General features: G+C 42.1%; 1 protein-coding gene across 1 annotated transcript in view; it reads right to left on the reverse strand.

Moving 5' to 3' along the window:
• Nucleotides 1–23,032, reverse strand: part of LOC126191219 (cilia- and flagella-associated protein 91-like) — a 356,082-nt gene that overhangs the window by 291,574 nt on the left and 41,476 nt on the right. The window contains exon 4 of the mRNA XM_049932021.1: nt 6,170–6,238. Coding sequence (XP_049787978.1) covers nt 6,170–6,238 — 69 coding nt within the window. The remainder of the gene's footprint in view (nt 1–6,169; nt 6,239–23,032) is intronic.

Genomic DNA, 23,032 nt, shown 5'->3' on the forward strand with positions numbered 1-23,032 from the left:
ACATGGCCTGTGAGCAGGCTTTCACATGTCTCAAGTCAGCTCTCTGCCGCCCTCTTGGCTGGCCGCTTACAATCCTACCCTGCCCCTCATCGTCACCGCCGATGCCTCAGACTATGGCCTGGGTGCAGTCCTCTTGCAAGTGGTCGATGGTGTTGAGATGTCGGTGGATTTTGAATCCAAAAAATTGACCAACTCTCAAACCAAATACAGTCAAATTGAAAAGGAAGCTTTGGCACTGGTTTTCGCCCTGGCAAAATTCTACAATTTTGTGAATGGTCATCATTTCACACTGCAGACTAATCACAGACCTTTAGTTTCTCTGTTTCACCCAGGTGCTGCAGTGCCCACCCAGACAGCACACCGCCTCCAGTGTTCGGCACTCTTCCTTGTGACGCTCAACTTTGATATTGTCTACCACACCTTTTAAAGGCACACAAATGCTGATTTTCTGTCCCATCTGCCTGCCGGGATGGATCGTGAGTTTGATGCTTGCCCCTTGGTTTGTTTCCATGTGGAATTGGATGTGGACACAGTTCTGGACGTGCTTCCATTGGATGCCGATGTGGTCCAGCGGGCCACCACTCAGGATCCGACACTGCAAGCTCTCCGCTGCCAAATTGCTGTGGGTTCGCTGACCAGCTGTCGTAGCACCCTCAATGCAGAGGTCCAGCATTTTTGGGATTGTCAGCACAGTCTCTTTTTCCACAGTGGTGTCATCCTTTTGCATTGGTGATTCCAACATTCCCCAGGTGGTCATACCACATGCGTTGTGCCGCCATGTCCTTGATCTTCTCCACACTGGTCATTGAGGCATTGTCCTCACCAAACAGGTGGCCCACCAACACTTTTATTGGCACGGTATGGATAAAGACATTGCCTCCCTCGTGTCAGTCTGCACCATTTGTCAAACACATCAGGCAGCAACCCCGCACCAGTATTTTTGGTGGCCAGATGCAACTGCTCCATGGGAAAGTCTCCAGTTGAATTTCGCAGGGCCATTTCATGGTTCCCAGTGGCTCATACCAATAGACATCGGGTTGGGATATCCTTATGTCTCCCACATGATGACACCACTTCTCCTGAGACTATCAAAATTCTCTAGCACCTTTTTGCTGTTGAGAAACTCCCCAAAACAATTGTTATGGATAATAGTCCAGTTTACTTCGACCGAGTTTAAGCAACTCCGTACTGCCAATGGAATTTCCCTCACCCATGCTGCCCCATTTCACCCTGCATCAAATGGCTGCCCCATTTCACCTTGCATCAAATGGCCAGGTGGAATGTTTTGTGTGGATGTTCAAGACCCAACTTGATAAGCTCCTGAGCCATCACCCACTGGGGAGGCCGTGCTTCTTTTCTTGGCTAAATACCGTGCCATTCCCCATGCTGGTAAAAGTCCAGTGGAGATACTTCACGGTCGACAGTTCCACTCTCCCTTATCTGTCCTGTTTCCTGAGGCTCTCACCTTCCCGCCCGCATGCCAACACACCCCTTTTGCATCAGGTAGGAGGTCTGGACATGGACCTCCTCTCATCCACGGGCATGCTGGATGCCTGCGGCCTTCACTGAGCTCTGTGGCCGGGTAATGGCATCTTTCTGGAGGGCTGACGGTTCCACCGCCTACCGGCACCTAAACCAGCTCCACCCCCACCTGTTGGACCACGATGCCCTAAAGGAAGCTGCCAATGCCTATCGTTGACTGCCATGTGGTGGAACCTCCGCTTCCGCCTCCACCTCAGCCACTGTCTCCACTGCCAGCTGCCCCTGCTGCATCGCTGCTACCCACCCCTGCCAGCCACGAACCCATGGACGCCGACCAGGACACACTTACTCCTGTGGACGTCTGTGGTATTGTGCATTTTTTTTCCCAGGGGGAGAAATGTAGTAGCGGGCCCTTATTGTTAGAGGTGGAGAGAAACATCGCCAGTGGACAGAAACAATAACAGACTTTCCAAATAAACATGGAACCACTTCGCCAAACAACATGTGACAGTGTTCCACCAATCACAGCTCATATGACTGATGTAGCACTCCACTGACCTGAGTTTATAAGCATGCCTACACCATCAGACCAGCAGTGTTTACCAACCACTAGGAACAGCTCCGGCCAGTACTTACTCCGGCCCTAGCATTATATTCACTCACCATAGCAATGTAGTAGCATGCTGTATTTTGTAGAGTAGATTTTGGTCTGTATTTCTTCCATTGTGTTGTTTCCTTATCTGGTTTGCCACCACAAGAGTTGTGGGGTTTTTTCTGTTTGTTCTTGTGTTTAACACTTAGTGTATACCAAAAAAGTGTTTTTCTTTAATTATAATAAAGTGTGTTCAAATTGACTGTTAGTTCTTTCCTGCTGACCACAGAACACTACAGTTTCTCCCTTTGAATGTCAAATCGAAAACACCTTCAGTTGTCTGTATTCCCAATTTTATTTTGCTACACCTTTCAGCATACACCACGCCATCTTCAGGCCCCCTGACTGCCATATGGGAAGAATCCCACCTCTAGTACAATCAAAATAGGGGCCAGCCTACAGTCACTGGTATCTGTAGACTTCTTTTTAACAATGCAATCCTTCAAACAAGTGATGATTGAAGGGATACCACTGTTAAGAAGAAGTCTATGGATACCAGGTGACTGTATGCTGACCCCTATTTCGACTCTACTAGAGATGGAATTCTTCCTACATATTGGTCAGGGGGGCTGAAAATGGTGTAGTGTAGTGCCAAAACTGGTATCAAAATGAAATAAAATTGGAAATATTGATAGCTGAACGTGTTTTTGATATGACATTATTTGAAATTTTATATTGAACAGTTGAGGTCCCACAACCATTCTGTGTAAAGATGGACTTACAGTGACTTTCCCCTTTGGTGTTGATAAGGTTGGCATTTGTTGTAAAATTTATATTTTGTTTGATCACCTTTTGAAAGTTGACATTAACCTTTTCACTCACACAGGAGAGGGTACTGCATACTTTTGTGCATATTATCTCTCTGCGACCCTGACAATGTAATCTGTTCAACACATCTTCAACATTTGGATTCAGCTGGACCACTCTTTCTGTGTGCTGCAATTTTCACATACATTAATGTATTTGTGATGCTGACACATTGTATCTGCACGTATTTACCATGAGGTGCACAGTCACAAGGCATGTCTAGTGAGGCTGCTCAAGCACTGTCCAGGTGGAACAGAATTTGTGTACAGTGAAAGTCAAGATTAAATCCACACAAGAACATAAGATAAAGCTAAAATTGCATCTACTGGCCCTATCAGGCCATTCAGCAGTAATCAGTCACCGTGTCATCTTCTGCCAACAGTGTCATATGAATGTGTATAAAGGAACACAGTGTTAGCACAGTGCTCTCGCAGCTGTTGTCAGTTTCCCAGACCTTGAAGCTCAGTTAGCATCACGAGGCTGAGTGCACCCCTTTCCAATCCACCCACCAAAGAAAACTCCCTGGCAATACTGGGAACAATTGAATCTGGGTCCTCCACACAGCAGTCAGACACACTTATTACATAGGGAGGTGAACACAAAAGAACAACAAAAATTAAAGTTTAAATGCTGTACTGCGCTGCTTACCAGAGGTGTAGATAACTGTATTTCACATTTTGAGTTTACTCGTGTATCATTATTTCAGTAGTCTCCACGGTTTTGCTGAAGTAATGTAGTAGTTTGCATGGATCGGCAGTAACCTAAGCTTCTCTATGCCTCAACCACAGCTAACCATAGCTGTTAATCATGATATGTCTCTGAAAGCCCAATATGGAGTAGCCCCTGGATGATCGGTACATAGAATTTACACACATCAAAAAAAGTTTTGCATCACCTCGGTTCCAAGCATTCCGGAACCTGTACAGAAAATTGGAATAGAGATCAACATAAAAATCATTTCTGCAATTTTCATTGCTCATGAAAACCACACATTGCATGTTGTACCTACCATACAGCGAGACCTTCAGAGGTGGTGGTCCAGATTGCTGTATCCATCGGTACCTCTAATACCCAATACCACATCCTCTTGCATTGATGCAAGCCTGTATTCATCATGGCATACTATCCACAAGTTCATCAAGGCACTGTTGGTCCAGATTGTCCCACACCTCAATGGATTTGGTGTAGATCCTTCAGAGTGGTTGGCGGGTCATGTCGTCCATAAACAGCCCTTTTCAATCTATCCCAGGTATGGTCGATATGGTTCATGTCAGGAGAACATGCTGGCCACTCTAGTTGAGCGATGTCATTATCCTCAAGGAAGCCATTCACAAGATGTGCATGATGGGGGCGCAAATTGTTGTCCATGAAGATGAATGCCTCACCAATATGCTGCCGATATGGTTGCACTATCAGTCGGAGGATGGCATTCATGTATCGTACAGCCAAAACGGCAGTGGCATACGTCGGCCCCACACAATGCCACCCCAAAACAGCAGGGAACCTCCACCTTGCTGCACTCGCTGGACAGTGTGTCTAAGGGATTCAGCCTGATTAGGTTGGCTCCAAAAAAAACACGTATCCAATGATTGTCTGGTTGAAGGCATATGTGACATCATCGGTGAAGAGAACATGGTGCCAAACCTGAACAGTCCATTCGGCATGTTGTTGGGCTCATCTGTACCATGCTGCATGGTGTCGTGGTTGCAAAGATGGACCTCGCCGTGGATGTCAGGCATGAAGTTGCACATCGTGCAGCCTATTGTGCACAGTTTGAGTCGTAACACAACGTCCTGTGGCTCCATGAAAAGCTTTATTCAACATGGTGGCATTGCTGATGTAGTTCCTGCGAGGTATAATCCATAGGTAGTGGTCATCCACTGCAGTAGTAGACCTTGGGCAGCCTGAGGGAGACATGTCATTGACAGTTCCTGTCTCTCTGTATCTCCTCCACGTCCGAACAACATCGCTTTGGTTCACTTCGAGACGCCTGGACACTTTCCTTGTTGAGGGCCCTTCCTGGCACAAAATAACAATGCGGTCATGGCCGAACCATGGTACTGACCGTCTAGGCATCGTTGAACTACAGACAATACGACCCATGCACCTCCTTCCTGGTGGACTGACCGGAATCGATCGGCTGTCAGATCCTTACCGTCTCATAGGCGCTGCTCATGCATGGTTGTTTACATATTTGGGTGGGTTTAGTGACATCTCTGAACAGTCAAAGGGACTGTGTCAGTGATGACAGTTCTAGGAACCGGGGTGATGCAAAACTGGACTGGAATCGATCGGCTGTCAGATCCCCACTGTCTCATAGGTGCTGCTCATGCATGGTTGTTTACATATTTGGGTGGGTTTAGTGACATCTCTGACCAGTCAAAGGGACTGTGTCAGTGATACAATATCCACACTCAACATCTATCTTCAGGAGTTCTGGGAACTGGGGTGATGCAAAACTGTTTGTTAGAATAAAGATGTTCTTGTTTTTATGAAACAGTAAATGTTCAGTTAGTCAGGACAAATCTGAAAATGATGTCAGTGGCAAAGTCATAGATTTTGGTTATGATTTAGATAAAGCATGGTCTAAGAAATCTATAATTCAATTAAATATCTTGTTTCAATATATTTCTGGGAAAAAAAAAACAACTCGAAGAATGCTGTGCAAATAGTTCAAATCCAAAAATTGACACTAAAAAGGAAAGTGAACGCTGCTCTATTGACTTATTTGCGTAATTACTCAATACATAACTGAAAAAATATTATAAAAAAGGAAATGAATGCTCAAGCCGTATGTAACACTCAACTAATAATAAATCAGTATCAGTACATATGTACATTCACGGCCAATATCAAATGCATAAATTAATGTGACAGTCAAGACAGTTGTCAATTAACACACTCAATAAAAGTCTCTTAGTGTACTATGTACATTAATTCTGAAATAGCACAACTTAATGTATGAAAACCTCATGACTCATAATTCTACTGTCCACACTCTGTGATATTTTACAGAGTTAGTTTCTGTAGAAGATGAGAAGGTTGTTAAGGTGAGAGATAATCCTTAGAATTAAATCTTATGATCAACATTTGCTGCACAAAAAAAATGGTGCTACAGCATACACTAGCTTTTATATATAATTACTTGACTGTCACTACATGTTTTGACTACGTCCTTTGCCATAAGTTTCCCAAAAAAGAATATGTTGGTTTAAAATCATAACTTACTTTCCAAAAAATAAATGTCTGTATATGCCAGTCACATCAACCTGCTTCTGGGAGTCTGCAAGAAGTGCCCTGGAAAAATAAAAGTTATTAAATTATTAATGTGTTGAAGGGATGTGATAATTAATAAATTTGTGAAAATTACCCAACTGTAATGTTTAACATTTGTTTTTACAAGCAAGCTTGCAGTAAAACAATTTTGTGCCAGGAAGAAACCCATAACAAATAACAGAAAGCCAGTAGCAACTGCAGACATACAAAATATTTTAAATCGTGGACTATGCAATGTTCAGTAGACACTTTTCCATTTCTAAGACTGCACCCTTTCCTGCTTAGAACTTACTGTTAATAATAACTAAATATCACATAACAGGCAATTTTCTAGCAGTTTTTAAAATTTTCTTGTTGTCTGTAAAGTGCAACTATGGTATTTTATTAACATATGGTGCCATCATGTTTGGTCTCTTTAAAAGTGGAAGTTGATGATATCCTTCAATATCATAGCTGACTACTACAATACTAAACGCACAGATCATTTTACAAATCCTTTCCTGTATGGGGAATTTCTATTGCATCATTGAAATGAGTTTCAATTGATTCTGGGTGTATTATGGAGTACTACCCACAGATCATATGCCATCATAATGCAACACATTACATTACATGGCTTACATTTGCACTATAGTTATCATATGCCTACATTCCATTTTCTCTATAGTACTTTTTAATGAGCTTATTAATTTCAACCTAGTATGTGTAAATCTATGATAATTGTTGTTTATCTCCACTGAATGAAAAGAGGTGTACCATTTACAAATGAGCAGTTGTGGATGGTGTGATTCCCCCCCCCTCCGCGGCAAGAGAGAAATAAGTTTCTTTTCTATTGCTTGCCACATTTAATGTATCATTAAAGTATTGTACTCAGATAAAAGTTGTCAAATTGAGTGATGAACATCAATAAAATTGTGAATTCCAGCACTATAAGTAGTGTTCCTTACTGTGTTATCAACTAGCTTCCATACTTAAAAGGATTAGAACCAGCTGAGATACAGGTGGTTATTTAGAATTTATGAGAATATTTTTCTATCCTTGGTTTGAGAGAGAGAAAGTGGGTAGCTGATCTGAATATAGACAGTAGATCTTGACAGAGGGGTGCCACAACCAAAAATTGTTAAATTTGGAACAACAGGTGGCAATGTAACAAACCACAGTCAAATGAGTTTCATTCCAGTGACACTGTAATTTCTAAATGGTGTCTAATATTATCTGTTACGAATTGTATGCGGGCAAAAGGTATCTGACTAATAGCTGTATGGGACTCAAAAGTGTCAATATAAGATTCACAGAAATTCCTCCCACTAGCGAGAGTATTAAAATCCTAGTTAACTGCTGAAGCATTCACAGAAAAACTGCCTATTGGCTTCTGTCTCGGGTTCTTTGGCCGATGTTCTTCTAATGATATTACTGATGTTTTGCCAGCATGAGTGGCTGGCATTGTAAAAGCTTCACCCTCCATTGCCGGTGGTGAACTGGAGCCGAGTTCGCAACTGCGGAGTATATGTACTTGGAGCGCCAAGGTCCGAGGGCTCCTCCACAGTAATTTCCGGTGCAGTTCTCCTCTTGCTACCTACGACGGTCATTTGATGCAGTACAGGAAGCCAGGATCCATTTACCTTAAGGCTTTCTTCTTCCTTGTTGAAGCTATTTCTGTGTTTGTGTACTTCTACAGCTTCTCTGAGCAAGCGGGTGTGACAGTGCTTCTCTACAGCCAGAACTTCCATGTCGGCGAATTTTATTAAGTGGTCAGTCTCATGCAGCATGTGCTCTGCCACGGCCAATTTCTCCACCTGCCCCAACCTGCAATGTCTCTTATGTTCTTTGATCCTGGTGTTGGTTGATCATCCAGTCATTCCAACATAAACTTTTCCACATGTGCATGGTATGCGGTATATTCCTGAGATTGCAAGTGGGTCCCTCTTCTCCTTTGCTGATCTAAGACACTCTTTGATCTTCCTTTTGGTTTGAAAATCGTCTTTACACCGTGTTTGCACATTATACGGTTATTCTGTCCATCACTCTGGAAATGTATGGCTTCCATACCCGACATTACTTTTTCTGATTTCTTACTTCGCTGAGTGTTTGGCTCTGTTACACTTCTAATATAATTCATGGAGTACCCATTGCTCCTCAGAACACTTCCCAGGTGTTGCATTTCGCATCTGATGTGCTGCAGCTCAAATATTCATCCCGCTCACATTACAAGCGTATTAATCATGCCTCTTTTCTGGCTCGGGTGGTGGTTTGATAGTTTGTGTAGGTATCAGTCTGTGTGTGTTGGTTTTCGATATACGCTATGTCCCAGGTTTTCGTCATCCCTCTGCACATCTACATATGATAGTTTTTTGTCCTTTGTTACTTCCATGGTAAATTTTATGTTGGCATGGACGCTGTTCAAGTGTCTTAGGAAGTCACCGAGCTGTTCTTCACCATCGCTCCACATAACGAAAGTATCGTATGTGTTTGTGTGTGTGTGTGTGTGTGTGTGTGTGTGTGTGTGTTTTTCGGGATCTAATGGGCACCCAACAGTGTAGTTATCAGTGCCCTGACATTTGTTAAAACAAACAAATGTGGATAAGAACTAAAATTGTCGTACACGCATGCACTCGGAATGATCACACAATCACCCTATCACACAGGCACGCTCACATGCACTAAAACCAATGAGGAGGGAAGATAGCTAATCAGGAAAATAAAACAGAGGGAAAACAAAACACAGAAGAGCTAAAAGAACAACACAGGGCAATGTGACTGGCTGGCCACTTACAAAAAACTTAGGTGAGCCAGCCACCCTGTTGACACATTAAAAACATCTCCTCAAAATCTTGTTAAAAATTGGGACAATTCACAAAACTTTAAAATGTGAATCACATTCATCTGATCATTACATAAAATAGACTGCAGATCCGCTGGCATATCTGCTGCACTCTGCTGGTCAGCAAATAAAATGCAGTCCAATAATATGTGGCGCACCGTGATCTGCATGCCACAAGCACCTCACATTGGAGGGTCCTCTCACCGGAGTAAAAATCCATGCATCATTGGACTGCGGCCAATGCGAAGACGAGTAAGAAGGACCTCATCCCATCAATGTGGCTGGGAGGAAGTACGCCACAGCCAAGTTATGGGCTTGACAACACGGAGCTTGTTGTTGGTCACTTCTAGTCGCTCGTCTTCCCGTCGACACAGGACTTCATACCTCAACAGCAAGGTGAGAGCATGCAGGGGGATATGCACCGAAAGACCTGACGGTCACAAAATGCCTCTTTGGCTGCTTGATCCACCCCTTCATTCCCTTGGAATTCCCACGTGCCTTGGAACCCAGCAGAAAGACACCTCCTGCCCCAGTTGCTGTAGTTGGAAGAAGGCATTCTGAATAGTCCGGGTTACTTTATCTGCTGGTACAAATGTTGTTGGATAGAGTAAAGGGCGCTCAGAGAATCTGAACAGATGAGAAATTTAACACTGGGAGAATGTCTCATCTGCTCCAGTGCCCGCAAGATCGCGTGTAATTCTGCGTCGAAGATGATAAATTCGGAATGCAGTATGACCTTGAGGACACAATCCGGGAAAACGACAGAGCAACCAACGGAGTCACCCTGTTTAGAACCATCCGTAAAAACAGCTACAAGGTTGTGGTGTTCAGATAAAATGACACAAAATACTGCCTTCAAAACAGAAGCAGGAGTGCTATCTCTCCTGTACCGCACCAAATCTAAACTCACTCTGGGCTGCTCCAGTAACCAGGGTTCAGACAGTTAAAACTGTGGATATGGGGTTGGACTGACACCATACCGAGTGACTCCATCACATGCTTCACACAGATCTCAAACGGCATCGTGGCCCGTGGACAGTTGGAAAAAAGGTGCTCCAGATGTGGACGAACAACAGTGTGGTGTGCGGGAGAAGTAGGAGCTGTGAGGAACTTACATGCTTGGCGCCAGATGGTAAATGGCAGTTCTCCCACCTCAGCGCAGAGGCTGGGTATAGGACTGGTCCAATAAGCACCTGCGGCCAGTCGGAACCCCTCATGGTGGACAGTGTCAATGATCTGCAAATAAGAGGGCCCCTCTGACCCGTACACCGTGCACCCATAGTCCAGCTATGAACGCACACAAGCCCAATAAAACTGTAAGCAACAGACCCTGTCCACTCCCCAAGACCTGTGGCTAAGCCACTTGAGGATGTTCAGTGCTTTCAGGGTTCTGGCTTTCAAGTCTCGCAGGTGTGGCAACCATGACAATCTGGAGTCAAAAATAAGTCCCACAAACTGCAATGTGTCTCTAAAATGTAGGATGGTGTCCTCCATCTTCAATGCAGGCAAATTAAAAGGGCGACAGAATGATTAAAATGAACACACACACACTTATCAGCAGAAAACTGAAAACCCGTCTTTGCAGCCCACTCCTCTAAACATCGCACTGTAAGTTGCAACTGATGGCTTGCCGTTGCAACACTGGAGAAGGAGCAGAAAACATCAAAATCGTCCACAAATAAGGAGCACTGTACAGGACTCCTTACCATAGATGTAATACTGTTGATGGCTATGGCAAAGAAGGTAACATTTAAAACACTGCTCTGAGGGACACCATTCTCCTGCTTAAATCGATCAAAGAGTGTGGCATCAGCTTAGGTCCGAAAAAATCGCTGAGACAGGAAAAACCAATGATGCAGTTGTGCGAGTATACAGCGTCTCCAAGTAGTATCGTATGCCTTACTTATATCGAAGAAAATGTCAATACAGTGACGCCGACGGAGGGAAGCCGCCTCTAGGAGGGTCAGATTGTCTAAAATGGACCGATATCAGTGGAATCCACACTGAAAATGGCTAAGGACTTGCCTGATCTCTAACAACCAGACCAGACACTGGTTAACCATTCGCTCCATGGTCTTTCCTATACAGCTCATTAGGGTGATGCTCTGACAACTACTTGGATATGTGTGGTCCTTTCCTGGTTTAAGGAGAGGGATGAGAATTGCCTCCCTCCATGAGTTGGGGGAGTTGCCTGTCTGCCGTATTAGATTAAAACATTCAAGGAGGATTTCTTGGGACGCTACTGGCAAATTTCAAAGCATGCAGTATCGGATGTGGTCATGACCAGGTGCAGTGTCATGAGTCTCAGCCAGTGCTGATTCGAGCTCCCACATGGAGAAAGGGGAGTTGTATGCCTCAGAACCACATTGGACTTGAAGTCCAACTTTTCCCTCTCCGCAGTTGTACAGTAGCAACGAAACACTGAATCCTGGCTTGCATTGGCAATAGTTTGTGCAAAATGCTCAGCCAGCGTCTGAGCAATGTCTCTGGGTGTCATTTGGAAGAACCTCTGTTTCAGTACTGCTGCTATCGGTAAACGGCTGTGTGTACCGGAAATCCTCCGGATGGCTCCCATACTTTTGTGGAACAAGTGGAATGGTTGATGGAATCCAGGAACTCCTGCCATGACCATTTTTTGCTCTCTTTAATGACACGACGAGCCTTGGCTCTTGCGATTTGAAAGGCAGTGAGATTGTCCACTGTTGGGCAGCATTTAAACCGTCGAAGAGCTGCACGCCTGTCCCAGATGGCTCAATGGCACTCTTCTGTCCACCAAAGTATAGGTGGCCACTTAAGAGGGCCGAGAGGCTTTGGTACAAACAAGTCAGCAGCATGATGGATTACATGTGTGATCCAACCATTCCTGGACGCTGTTATGGCATTCAAAGACAGCCAACTGACTTAACAGCGGCCAGTTAGCCCTGCCAATCATCCATGTTGGTGGCTTCTGTTCCAGTAACACACCACCCAGGATGTGAATGCAGATGGGGAAGTGATCACAGGAATGAAGGTCATCAATGACCTCCCAGTGAAAGGAGTCAGTGAGGGCTGGAAAGCAGAGAGATAGGACGATCGCTGAGAATGAACCAGTAGCAGCACAGAAATGAGTCGGAGTACCAGTGTTTAGGATGCATAACACCTGAGATGTCAGGAGGCTCTCCAAAACAACCCCGATGGCAAGTAGAGGTTCAGCCCCACAGGACATGATGGGCATTGAAGTCTTCCAGGAGGAGAAATGGTCGGGGGAGTTGTTCCATAAGATCTGTGAGAGCCTCGAAGGCTATTGCATCCAGAGGAGGTAAATACAGAGAGCAAACTGTTAAGCCACCAACATGAATGAATTTCAACTGAAACTGCTGGCAGGTTAGTATCCAGGAGGAGAGTAGAGGAGCGGTGCACATTATTGACAAACACAGCAACCCCTCCTTCGGCTCTTTCCTCAGTCAGATGCCCCTGCACTACAGTGCTATATAGCAAGGATGCTTGCTGTATAGTGTATAGCACTGTAGTGTAGGGGCATCAGATGCTGCTGTGTTAGCAGTTCCTCCATGTGAATCTTGAATCCATTCATGTTCCACTGTATAATTGGAGCTATCTGTCAGAGGGGTAGTACTTTCATCATGACTTTCTGACAGGGAGGGGAGCCTACAATGGGTGGAGGCTCAGTTTTGGAGCAAGATGGTTGCCCCAATCCGACATCAAGCTCCATAGCCTCTAAAGAAGAATCGAGAGAGATGTCAGAGAGGTTGATGTCAATATCGTCAGGCTGTTTTCTGCTCAATTCCACTGGTGTTGGACGTTCTACCTTGGATTTTTTTCCGTGGGTAGACTTTGCAGCCACAACTGCACTTGAGGGTGTGGCAGTGTTGGACACTGTACCAGACAGAGGAGCAGGGAGCTCCACACTGTCAGCAATCACAGCTTTTTGTGAAGTTCTTGGGGGAGGGACAGGCTTAGAAACGACTGCAGCAGCACAAGTGCAGGGACACAAGCAGGTACTAGTGCCGACACTAGCAGCCTCCGATTGCGTAGCAGTGTCAGCTTTCCACATGGGCTGTTTAACAACTGAAGTGTTGCCTCAGTATAGGGGTTGTGTTTCATAGTTTTAAGCTCCTGTATCTTCCATTCTTCCAGATACATGCTGCAGTTCAGGTGAGGTTCAGAGCAATTCACACACTTCAATGGAGACGAACAATGGACACCGTCATGGGCGGCCTGACTGCACTGGCCACAAATAGCTTCTCCACGACACCCAGAGTAGTATGTCCAAAGTGCTGGCATTTGGAACACTGCATTGGGTTGGGTGCATAAGGCCGCACACTTAAGTGAAGGAAACCTGCCGTAATATGCTCAGGGAGTTTCGTGCTATTGAAAGTCAGGATAAAGGAGTCAGACTTAACAAGAGCCCCATCCACCCTCTTCACGATATTTTGAACATCAACTACTCCTCCTGGAGCCCACTCATCTTTCATTCCCTCTTTGGGAATGTCCACCAGATCCCTGCACATCGCAGCACCTTTGCTGTAATTCAAGGTGGCGTGCAGCTCAGTTTCAATGGCATATTCTCCAAGGGATTGCCCGTTCTGTAGATTCTCAGCTTGTTGGAAACTAGTGGTTTCCACCAACAGCATCGAATTACGCAATCGCTTAACAGATTTCAAACTGCAAGCAATGCCCTTGAGCCATTTTTTAATATAGAAAGGTGAAACTTTCACAAAGCTGCCCTCTTTCCTTTTGACGATTAAAAACACATTCTGACCACCAGCATGTGTTCTGCTACTGGTCATGATACCCTGAGACTTTGCTCCTGAGTCAGGAGGACTGGCTACATGTGCCCTCTTGTTGCATTGGGTGTTGGTACCTACCAGCGGCCCGCCCTTTCCGCTCGGAGAGGCAAAGAAGATTTAGAAGGATCCATCTCAGTTCCATGAGCAGCTAGGGAACTAGAAGTCCTTCTAGACAGAGCCTCGCATGCCCAGGTAAGCCTTATACAACTGAGGTGCACCAGGTCCCCCATAGGTTGTCTGCTAATGACTGTACCACCTCAACAGCCATGCATCTCATCAGCGCACAGCACACCTTGAATTGTGTTTTTTTTTATAGAGGTGTCTTCAATCCTTGTGATCTAGACAGTCAAGCCAAGAAACCCATTCCGTGAGACACACAACGCTCCACCACCGCGCCGCACGGTGGTCACTGAAGCATGCCCAGAGCTTACGGTGACAGGGGACTGGCGGCGCTTACCAGTCCCCAGCTCAGGAACCCTGGGATCGCCAAGCTCGTACCCAGTAAATGAATGACGAGGCTCCGGGGGCAACGAAAGTATCATCTACATATCTGTACCACACCTTAGGTTTACAAGTTGTCAAGTCCAGTGCCTATGCTTTGAAATGTTCCATGAAGAAGTTGGCCACCGCTGGACTAAGAGGACTACCCATGGTGATGCCTTCCAGCTGTTTGTAGAAACTGTCATTCCACCTGAAATAGCTCATGGTGAGACATACATGAAAGAGCTTTGTGATGTCTTGCAGGAAAGTGGAACTGATGTGCTCCAGAGCGTGACTGAGTGGCACTTTTGTAAACAAAGAAACTATATCAAAGCTGGCCAGGATGTCGTTGGGTGCAAGTTTTAGTAGCTACCAGCCCAGTTATTCTGCATCTGGACTGTACTGGGTAATAGAGGCAGTGATATTCTGGAAGAGCAGAATGAGTTGTTCTATTTTTACACAAACTGACTTTGACAATGGTTGTTTATGTACATTGTATTGTATTGTATGGAACTGGGGACCTAGAAATGACGGAGAGGCTTCATCCCTGCCGTAGCCCGCAAGTGGTACACAACCCCACAACAGGCTACAGCAGTCCACTCATCCCACCGCCGCCCCACACTGAACCCAGGGTTATTGTGCAGTTCAGCCCCCAGTGGGCCCTGCCGGGAATGTCTCACACTAGATGAGTGTAACCCCAATGTCTGTGTGGTAGAGTAAGTATGGTGTACCCATACGTGGAGAAAGTGTTTGCACAACAATCACCGACATAGTGTAACTGATGCAGAATAAGGGGAACCAGCCCACATTCACCGCGGCAGATGGAAAACCGCCTTAAAAACCATCCACATACTGGTTGGCACACCGGACTTCGACACTAATCTGCCGGGTGGATTTGTGCCGGGGACCAGCAAGCCTTCCTGCCCGGAAAGCAGTGTATTAGACTGCACGGTTAACCGGGCGGGCTTTATGTACATACTTTACACATGTACATAAATAACTGCAATTAGCATGAGTCTCCACAGGAAAAGAACTCATGTGCAGGAAGTCCAAAATATCAATTGCCATGTTGAAGATTTAAAGAACAAAACACATTTTTGCGAAAAGCAAGAGTTCAGTCTGCTCACAATAGTTTCAGTTTGAATATAAATGATATTTCATGGCAATGGACATAAAAAATTAGCAACTACACACATAGCTTACATCATGATAAAAATATAATGGCTGTTTTACTTGATGGTGAGTATGAAATAACAGTTGATAGTGAACAGTCTTTACAAGGTGCCACTCATGAATTATACCAAACAGTTAATGTACATAACCATAGTATCTAGATTAACAAGACTAAAGCAATGAGATTTAAGACATAAAATATAATGCGTAAAAATTCCTTGGCTGTAAACTTACACAAAGGCTTTCCTTTTCTTAGAATGCATTATATCTCTTAAATTAGAAATGGGCATTGAAGGTAAAACTGGAAGACATAATTACATCAATTGCACACTGTGGAGAAATTCAACAGTACTGTAAGTCAAGGCAATATAATGAAATTCTATAAAGTCCTGGCCATTCCTGTTTGGCTGTATAACAGTCAAGTATGGACACTAACAACATAAAAATAAAGTAGATTGCAGCAGGTGCGACAGAATCCCTACCAGATTCTACAGTTAATTTGCAGCTGAGTTAGCCCTTCTTCTAATATAATCTATCGTACATCCCCAGAACAGAAAAACTGTGCCCAGTAGTTGGAAGAAAGCACAGGTAATACCCATCTACAAGAAGGGTAGCAGAAGTGATCCACAAAACTACCATAAAATATTCTCAACATCAATTTGTTGTAGAATCTTAGAATATATCCTGAGCTCAAACATAATGAGATATCTTGAAAAGAATGACCTCCTCTATGCCAAGCAGCATGAATTCTGAAAACATCAGTCATGTGAAACGCAACTTGTACTTTTCTCACATGACATACTGAAAGCTTTACATCAAGGCAGTCAGGCGTATGCAGTATTTCTTGATTTCCAAAAAACATTTGACCTCACCTACACTTATTGTCAAAAGTCTGATCATATGGAGTATCAAGTGAAATTTGTAACTGGATTGAGGACTTTTTGGTAGGTAGGACACAGCATGTTATCTTGGATGGAAAATCATCATCAGATGTAGAAATAACTTCGGGTGTTCCCCACGGAAGTGTGTTTGAACCCTTGCTGCTCACGCTGTATATTAATGACCTTGTGGAAAACATTAATAGTAACCTCCGACTATTTGCAAATGATGCAGTTACCCATAATGAAATACTGTCTGACAGAGGCTGCATAAATATTGAGTCAGATCTTGATAAGATTTCAAAGTGGTGCAGAGATTCAAAACTTGCTTCAAATATTCAAAAACATAAAATTGTGCACTTCACATAATGAAGAAATGTAGTATCCTATGACCACAATATAAATGAGCCACAGATGGAATTGCCAACTCATACAAATACCTGGGTGTAAGACTTGCTAGGAATATTAAATGGAATGATCACAAAGGTTGAGTTGTCGGTAAAGCAGGTTGTAGACTTTGGTTTATGGATAGAATACTGGGGAAATGCTATCAGTCTACAAAGGAGACTGCTTACAAATCATTTGTGCAACTAGTTCAAGCATAATTGCTCAAGTGTGTCGGAGCTGTACCAAATAGGACTAACAGGGCATACTGAATGTATACAGAGAAGGGCAGCACAAATGGTCACAGATTTGTTTGAACTGTGGGGAAGTGTTACTGAGATGCTGAAGAAAATGAACAGGCAGACTCTTGAAGATAGATGTACACTATCCTGAGAAAGTCTACTAACAAAGTTTCAAGAACTGGATTTAAATGGTGATTCTATGAATATACTACTTCGACCCCGTACGTATCACTCACACTGGGATCATGAAAACAAAATTAGAATAATTACAACATATACAGAGGCTTCAAACCATTATTCTTCCTGTGCTTCATGCATGTATGGAACAGGAAGAAACCCTAATTACTTTCATAATGGGACATACCTCTGCTGTGCACTTGTGTTGGTAATTTTTAAGTTGATAAAAAGATGTGCTCTCTGGTCGCTATATAGCAATAACATCTGTGACAATGATAAAAGATAGTGATGCAAGAGATGTTTATTAATGAGCAATACAACACACACTAATTAATTAGTAGCTGTCCGTCGGTGTTGAGATCTGAAAGAGACCAGACACACTTTATGACTTGTGTAAAAAAATGTGAGCAGGCCAACTATGAAAATATATTCAAGGATAGTTCAATAAAATTGTTTGTATATTTATTTATTAGTTCATGAAAATACATCATAATAAATGTCTGGACAATTGTGAGGACCTGCAAGAACACCAGTAATAATAGAGGGAACACCAACGTATCACTGCAGAGTTGAAGAGGTATAATTTTTGTATTATGTATTCATAATGTGTCTGTTCAGACAGCCAAAACATCTCCTTTAACGGATGATATATTCCAGAATAATCTTAAAAAAATCATTTAACCCTTTAAATATTATTTCCCTTATCATTTCCAAATCCCTTTCCCCATAATTTTACAAACATCAGTCTCCAAAAAAAATTATGTGTAAGTACAATAAATATTAGAATCCATTATTGGTGATCAATATTGTACTGATAATTATTATTTGTTGCATATTTTTTGGTATATGAGGAAGAAAGATGGAAAAACCAATTAATAATTACTGGGGGCAAGAAGCATTTAAACCGTTCAAAAATACTGGAAACAACAAAATTCTGAATTACAAGGAAATGTGAACAAGACAATGTTCAAGATAGGATCAAGAGTATTGTTGACTTTTATGCATGTGAGAGCAATTCCGCCACAATTCCCTCCTTTGTTCAGTTTCCCAACCTTTGCAGTACGCAAAAAAGCCCAAACTTGTAATGTGTACTGTTTGTTACGTAATAGTACCACAATTACATACCATCTTGCTGCAACCAAAAAAAAAAATTCTAAAGATAGAAAAATAAATAAATAAATAAAAGTTTTCTGTAAGAATTTAACATTTTTATGTATTCAAATATTACATGTGTTTGTCAAAAATGGAACCCAACGACAAGCAACAAATAACTATTAATAATACTGAAATACTGAATGTCAAAGTATCTACAAATGTGCCAATAAGAGATGACAATAATGAATCGCAGCAAGACAGTAATTTGTCAAATAATGAGAATATTCAATTAAACTTTACTATTATTAGTGAATCACATGTGCGTCTTGGGGATAACACATATCTCATGCTTGATGAGACAAGTCCTCAATCAATGATGGAAGGTGAAATTTTTGACAGTAATGAAAAAAGAAGTAATGGAACTGACAATGAAAATTTTCGGACTCAATTTTGAGAGAATAGATGTAGTAGTAAGGGCGAACAGGCTTAGATGGTGGGGTCATGTTACACACATGGGAGAAGCAAGGTTACCCATGAGTCTCCATAGGTTCAGCAGTAGATGGTAGAAGGAGTCAGGGTAGACAAAGGAGAAGGTACCTGGATTTGGTTAAGAATGATTTTGAATTATTAGGCTTAACATCAGAAGAGGCACCATGTTAGCACTGAATATAGGGGATCATGAAGGAATTTTATAAGGGGGACTATGTTCCAGACTGAACGCTAAAAGGCATTATCAGTCTTAAATGATGATGATGATGATGACGGTGATTCAACAAATTGACTCAAATAGGTTTTTCATCAACATAGGTTTGCCTAGATCAATCTTTACCTGATAATTACAGCAAAATTCCATGCCTGATAAACAGTTAACTATAATTTTTTTCTACTACCAAAAATGTGCATGTAAATACATTCTCATTTATGTTAATAGGTAATAAGTTTGCAGCTTGACAACTTTTGCTTTACTACCCAGTGCAGTTATAATATGACAATTTTGTACTGGTAAAGTAGGCAAATTGAGTTATTTCCACAGCTCATGAAACAGACGTTGCAAAATTAAATTTGCTGCTGCGCCAGTGTCTAGCACAACCTGTATGTCGGTGTTGCCAATTCTGGCATTTATAATAGCTTGCACTTTGTCCTCTAGACCTTTAATATTACTCATGTCTTCATCTGTGTAAAGATCGTCCCTCATGTCATTATCCTGATCTGCCCTTTTAAAATAGCTATTCAAACGCCTTATGCCTCCACTTCCATTCATGGTCATTGGCAGAGGGCTTGGCCCAACAGGTCACTGTTTCCCTGTGGTGGAGGTGGAGGGTGAATCCCTCCACCCATCACGTCAACTATGTGTATTGTGTTTTCAGCATTGTTCCACGTATGGTCTTGTATTTGTCTGGGGATGGCATGACCCTTTTCTGAGTTTCTCTTGCTCCCATAACCACTGTTATTTTGTAGTTACTTGGTGGTTGATTATTACTATTACCAAAATTTTGTTGTGTATTGCTTTTTGGACCGTATGCATTATTCCATCCTTTCTGGTTATTAAAGTGTTGAGAACCATGATTTAGTTGATTGTATCCCCTGCCGTTATGGCCTCTGTTACCATTTCTTGAGTTGTTTATGAAATTACGGTTCTCACAATACACCTGAGGTGCTGCATATGGATGATACACTTGTTGCATGTTACCATATTGGTTGCAGTGGTTGCTACCATTATCATTGTATTAACTGCCCCCCATTGTCATTATTGCCATTATTGTTGTAGTTTTTAAACTTTCAATTTCTGGGTGCGCCTGACTGATCAACTGTAACTGTTTGGTGTATGGCTGCTTTCATTTATGACATCAATGGAACTGACTACAGATAAAAAGTATACTAAGCCGTAAGTCAGAACTGCAAGCAGTTTTTCACATATTTGTGTGAGTAACCATCGTTTCAATATTCTTAACACTTCAACATGTGACATTGGCTTATTCCTATATCTCGTATTGAATAAATATTTTTCGAAATATTTTTGCAACTCACCATGTTTTACATTGGAAGGTTGCAGGTCAGAGACCTCCATTCAAAATCTCTCTTGTATTCCCTGGTACCATTATATCTCTAAAAAGGTGTGTTCGAATTCTTCGTATGTGCAACAATTGTCGGCTTCTTTCACTGCCCATAAATGGGCATTACTCTGAATTTTTCCTAGGCCTACAGTGAATTGGATTTTTTTGTTGTTCGGGCCAATTTTGGGGTAGTATGTTCCTAAATGCTTACACAAATGCCACTGGGTCTGTCTTTTTCGATTTCTGTGAAAAGATCTGATATTGTCTGTGTTTGAGAAAACCTTCATCAACAAGAACTGATTGTAGATTGTATTTTATTGGTCCTGTTGTCTACATAGCAGCTTATACGTAAGACATTGGACAAGTCAAGTTATAAATATACAGGCTGAAACTCATTTCAAGGCATACAGATTTAAGCTTACAATAATACACTTTACACGTAAGTATTTATATAACACATTTCATAAATTTAAATATTCTCAAATGGAGTAAAAGCAGTGATGCTGAAAATATGGCTTTAGCGATTTTCCAAATGTATTGACCTCATTGATAGCTTTTATGTGTTTAGGAAGTTTGTTATAAAGCTTAACTCCCATCTGAACAGTACCTTTTTGGCACAGTGGTGTGCTGATTTGAGTCATATGTAAGTTTCTATTTTGTCTGGTAAAGTGCTCATGTACATCACAGTTTTTTTGCAGTCTCCGGTCCTTGCCTATTACATTTAATTTAAAGAACAAAAGGGTTTCCATAATGTATACACATGGTAATGTAGGAATACCAGATTTCTTAAACAGGGGTTTAAAAGAGTCTCTAGGCTTGCACCCAAACAAGATTCTAATGGCCCTTTTTTGTAGTTTAAAAGTGCTATTAGCTGTTTTAGAGTTTCCCCAGAAGGTGACCCCATATCTAAGACGAGAATGAAAGTACGCATGATATGCATTCAATACTGTTTTCTCATTACAGCATGATTTTAATGAACAAAGAAGGTAACACGTTTTGCTCAGTTCTGCATTGAGATATTTAATATGCTTATTCCATCTGATGTTACTCTGCAGCCAAAGTCCTAAGAATTTGGTTTCAGTACTGTTACCAACTGGTTTGTCATTGATAGAGACTGATGGGATAAACATGTCCTTGTTAGGAACATTGTGGAATTTTAGAGCAACGGTTTTCTTACTGTTTATTACAAGCTGATTACTCTGTGCCCAGCTGCTAAGTTGTTTCGTGACCGTGTTTACTGTCTGCTGTAACTGTTCATCGTCGTCTCCTTTTAGTAGAATCGTGGTGTTATCTGCAAATATGATTGTTTTGTGTGCATCAATATTTAAGCTTAGATCATTTATGTACACAAGAAACAGAAGGGGTCCCAATACTGATCCTTGGGGTATACCACATTTTATTTGTTTATAGTCAGATTAGTGATTAGATACAGTTTTTAGTTCAATATTTGTCTGCTTGACGCACACTGCCTGCATACAATTAGTCAGGAAGGAACTGATCCACTTGTTGGACAGACCTTGAATACCATATCTTTCTAGCTTTGATAGCAGAATTTTATGGTCCACCATGTCAAAAGCTTTTGACACGTGAATAAAGACTCCTATTGTTTCCTGTTTTTTGTCCATCAGGTTTAGGATGGAATTGATGCACTCATAGACAGCAGTTGTCATTGACCTCTTATTTCTGAATCCATGTTGTTCATTACATAGGATGCTGTTTTTATTTATAAATTTCATAAGTTTCTCATACATAACTTTTTCCAGTACTTTAGAGATGCAGGAGGAAATTGTGATAGGTCTGTAGTTATTTACATTGTGTTTATCCCCTTTTTTATATACAGGAATAACTTTTGATGTTTTCAACACATCATGGAAAGTGCCTGCCTGAAGTGAGCAGTCGCATAAATGTGTGAATACTTCAATTAGGTTTGATGCGCTCTTCTTTAACATTGTTGCAAGTATACCATCAATACCTGCTGATTTGGAATTTTTTAGTCCTTTTATATTGATGATATTCTTTGTACTATTTCATCTGACTGTGATGTTGTTCTCCACCTCTGTGTTGATGGCATGGTAGTGTCTGACAATGCTGGCACATTTGCATAATTATTTGTAAATTGTTCCCTTTCTCGTGTATCATACTCTGATCATGGCAAAACCACATTCATGCCATTATTTTCTGTAGCTGGCAATTTCTGGTTTGCAGCTACAGATGGACCATTTGAATTATTCTTTTCGCTTATTAGCTCAAAGTGAATTTTATCTACAATCGTTTTCATGCCATTGTCAATTTTAGCAAGCATTTTTGTTTCACACTCACTAGTTATTTCCTCTAAGACCTCAATGTAAGTCCTGTGTTCTTGGATATTTATGCAAGCGTAGTGTCACTGTCAAATATTCCTGCTTCATCTCTTTTGTTTAATTTCTTTACATCCTTATTAAGCCCGTCACATTCGGGTGTTAGAAATGTATGACCAGTTTCAAACGACCAACCTCTTGTGTGAGTTTGTGTTTGTCCTCTGGCAGTTCTCCCCGAGTTGATACAAATTCAGCTATGTTTGTTAGTAGAGTTGTGACCAATTTGGTCAGAGTTTTGCGCTCATTTTGCAAGGCTTCTGTATTTGGTGCACACCTTTATTCTGTTCCTTTCCAATGTCTGATAACTTTCGGCTGAACTCCGCATTCATTCTAGAAAACTTCATGTCAAGTTCGTTAGTGGTCGCTG

Source organism: Schistocerca cancellata, chromosome 6 (assembly GCF_023864275.1).
Source record: "Schistocerca cancellata isolate TAMUIC-IGC-003103 chromosome 6, iqSchCanc2.1, whole genome shotgun sequence".
Taxonomy (NCBI): domain Eukaryota; kingdom Metazoa; phylum Arthropoda; class Insecta; order Orthoptera; family Acrididae; genus Schistocerca; species Schistocerca cancellata.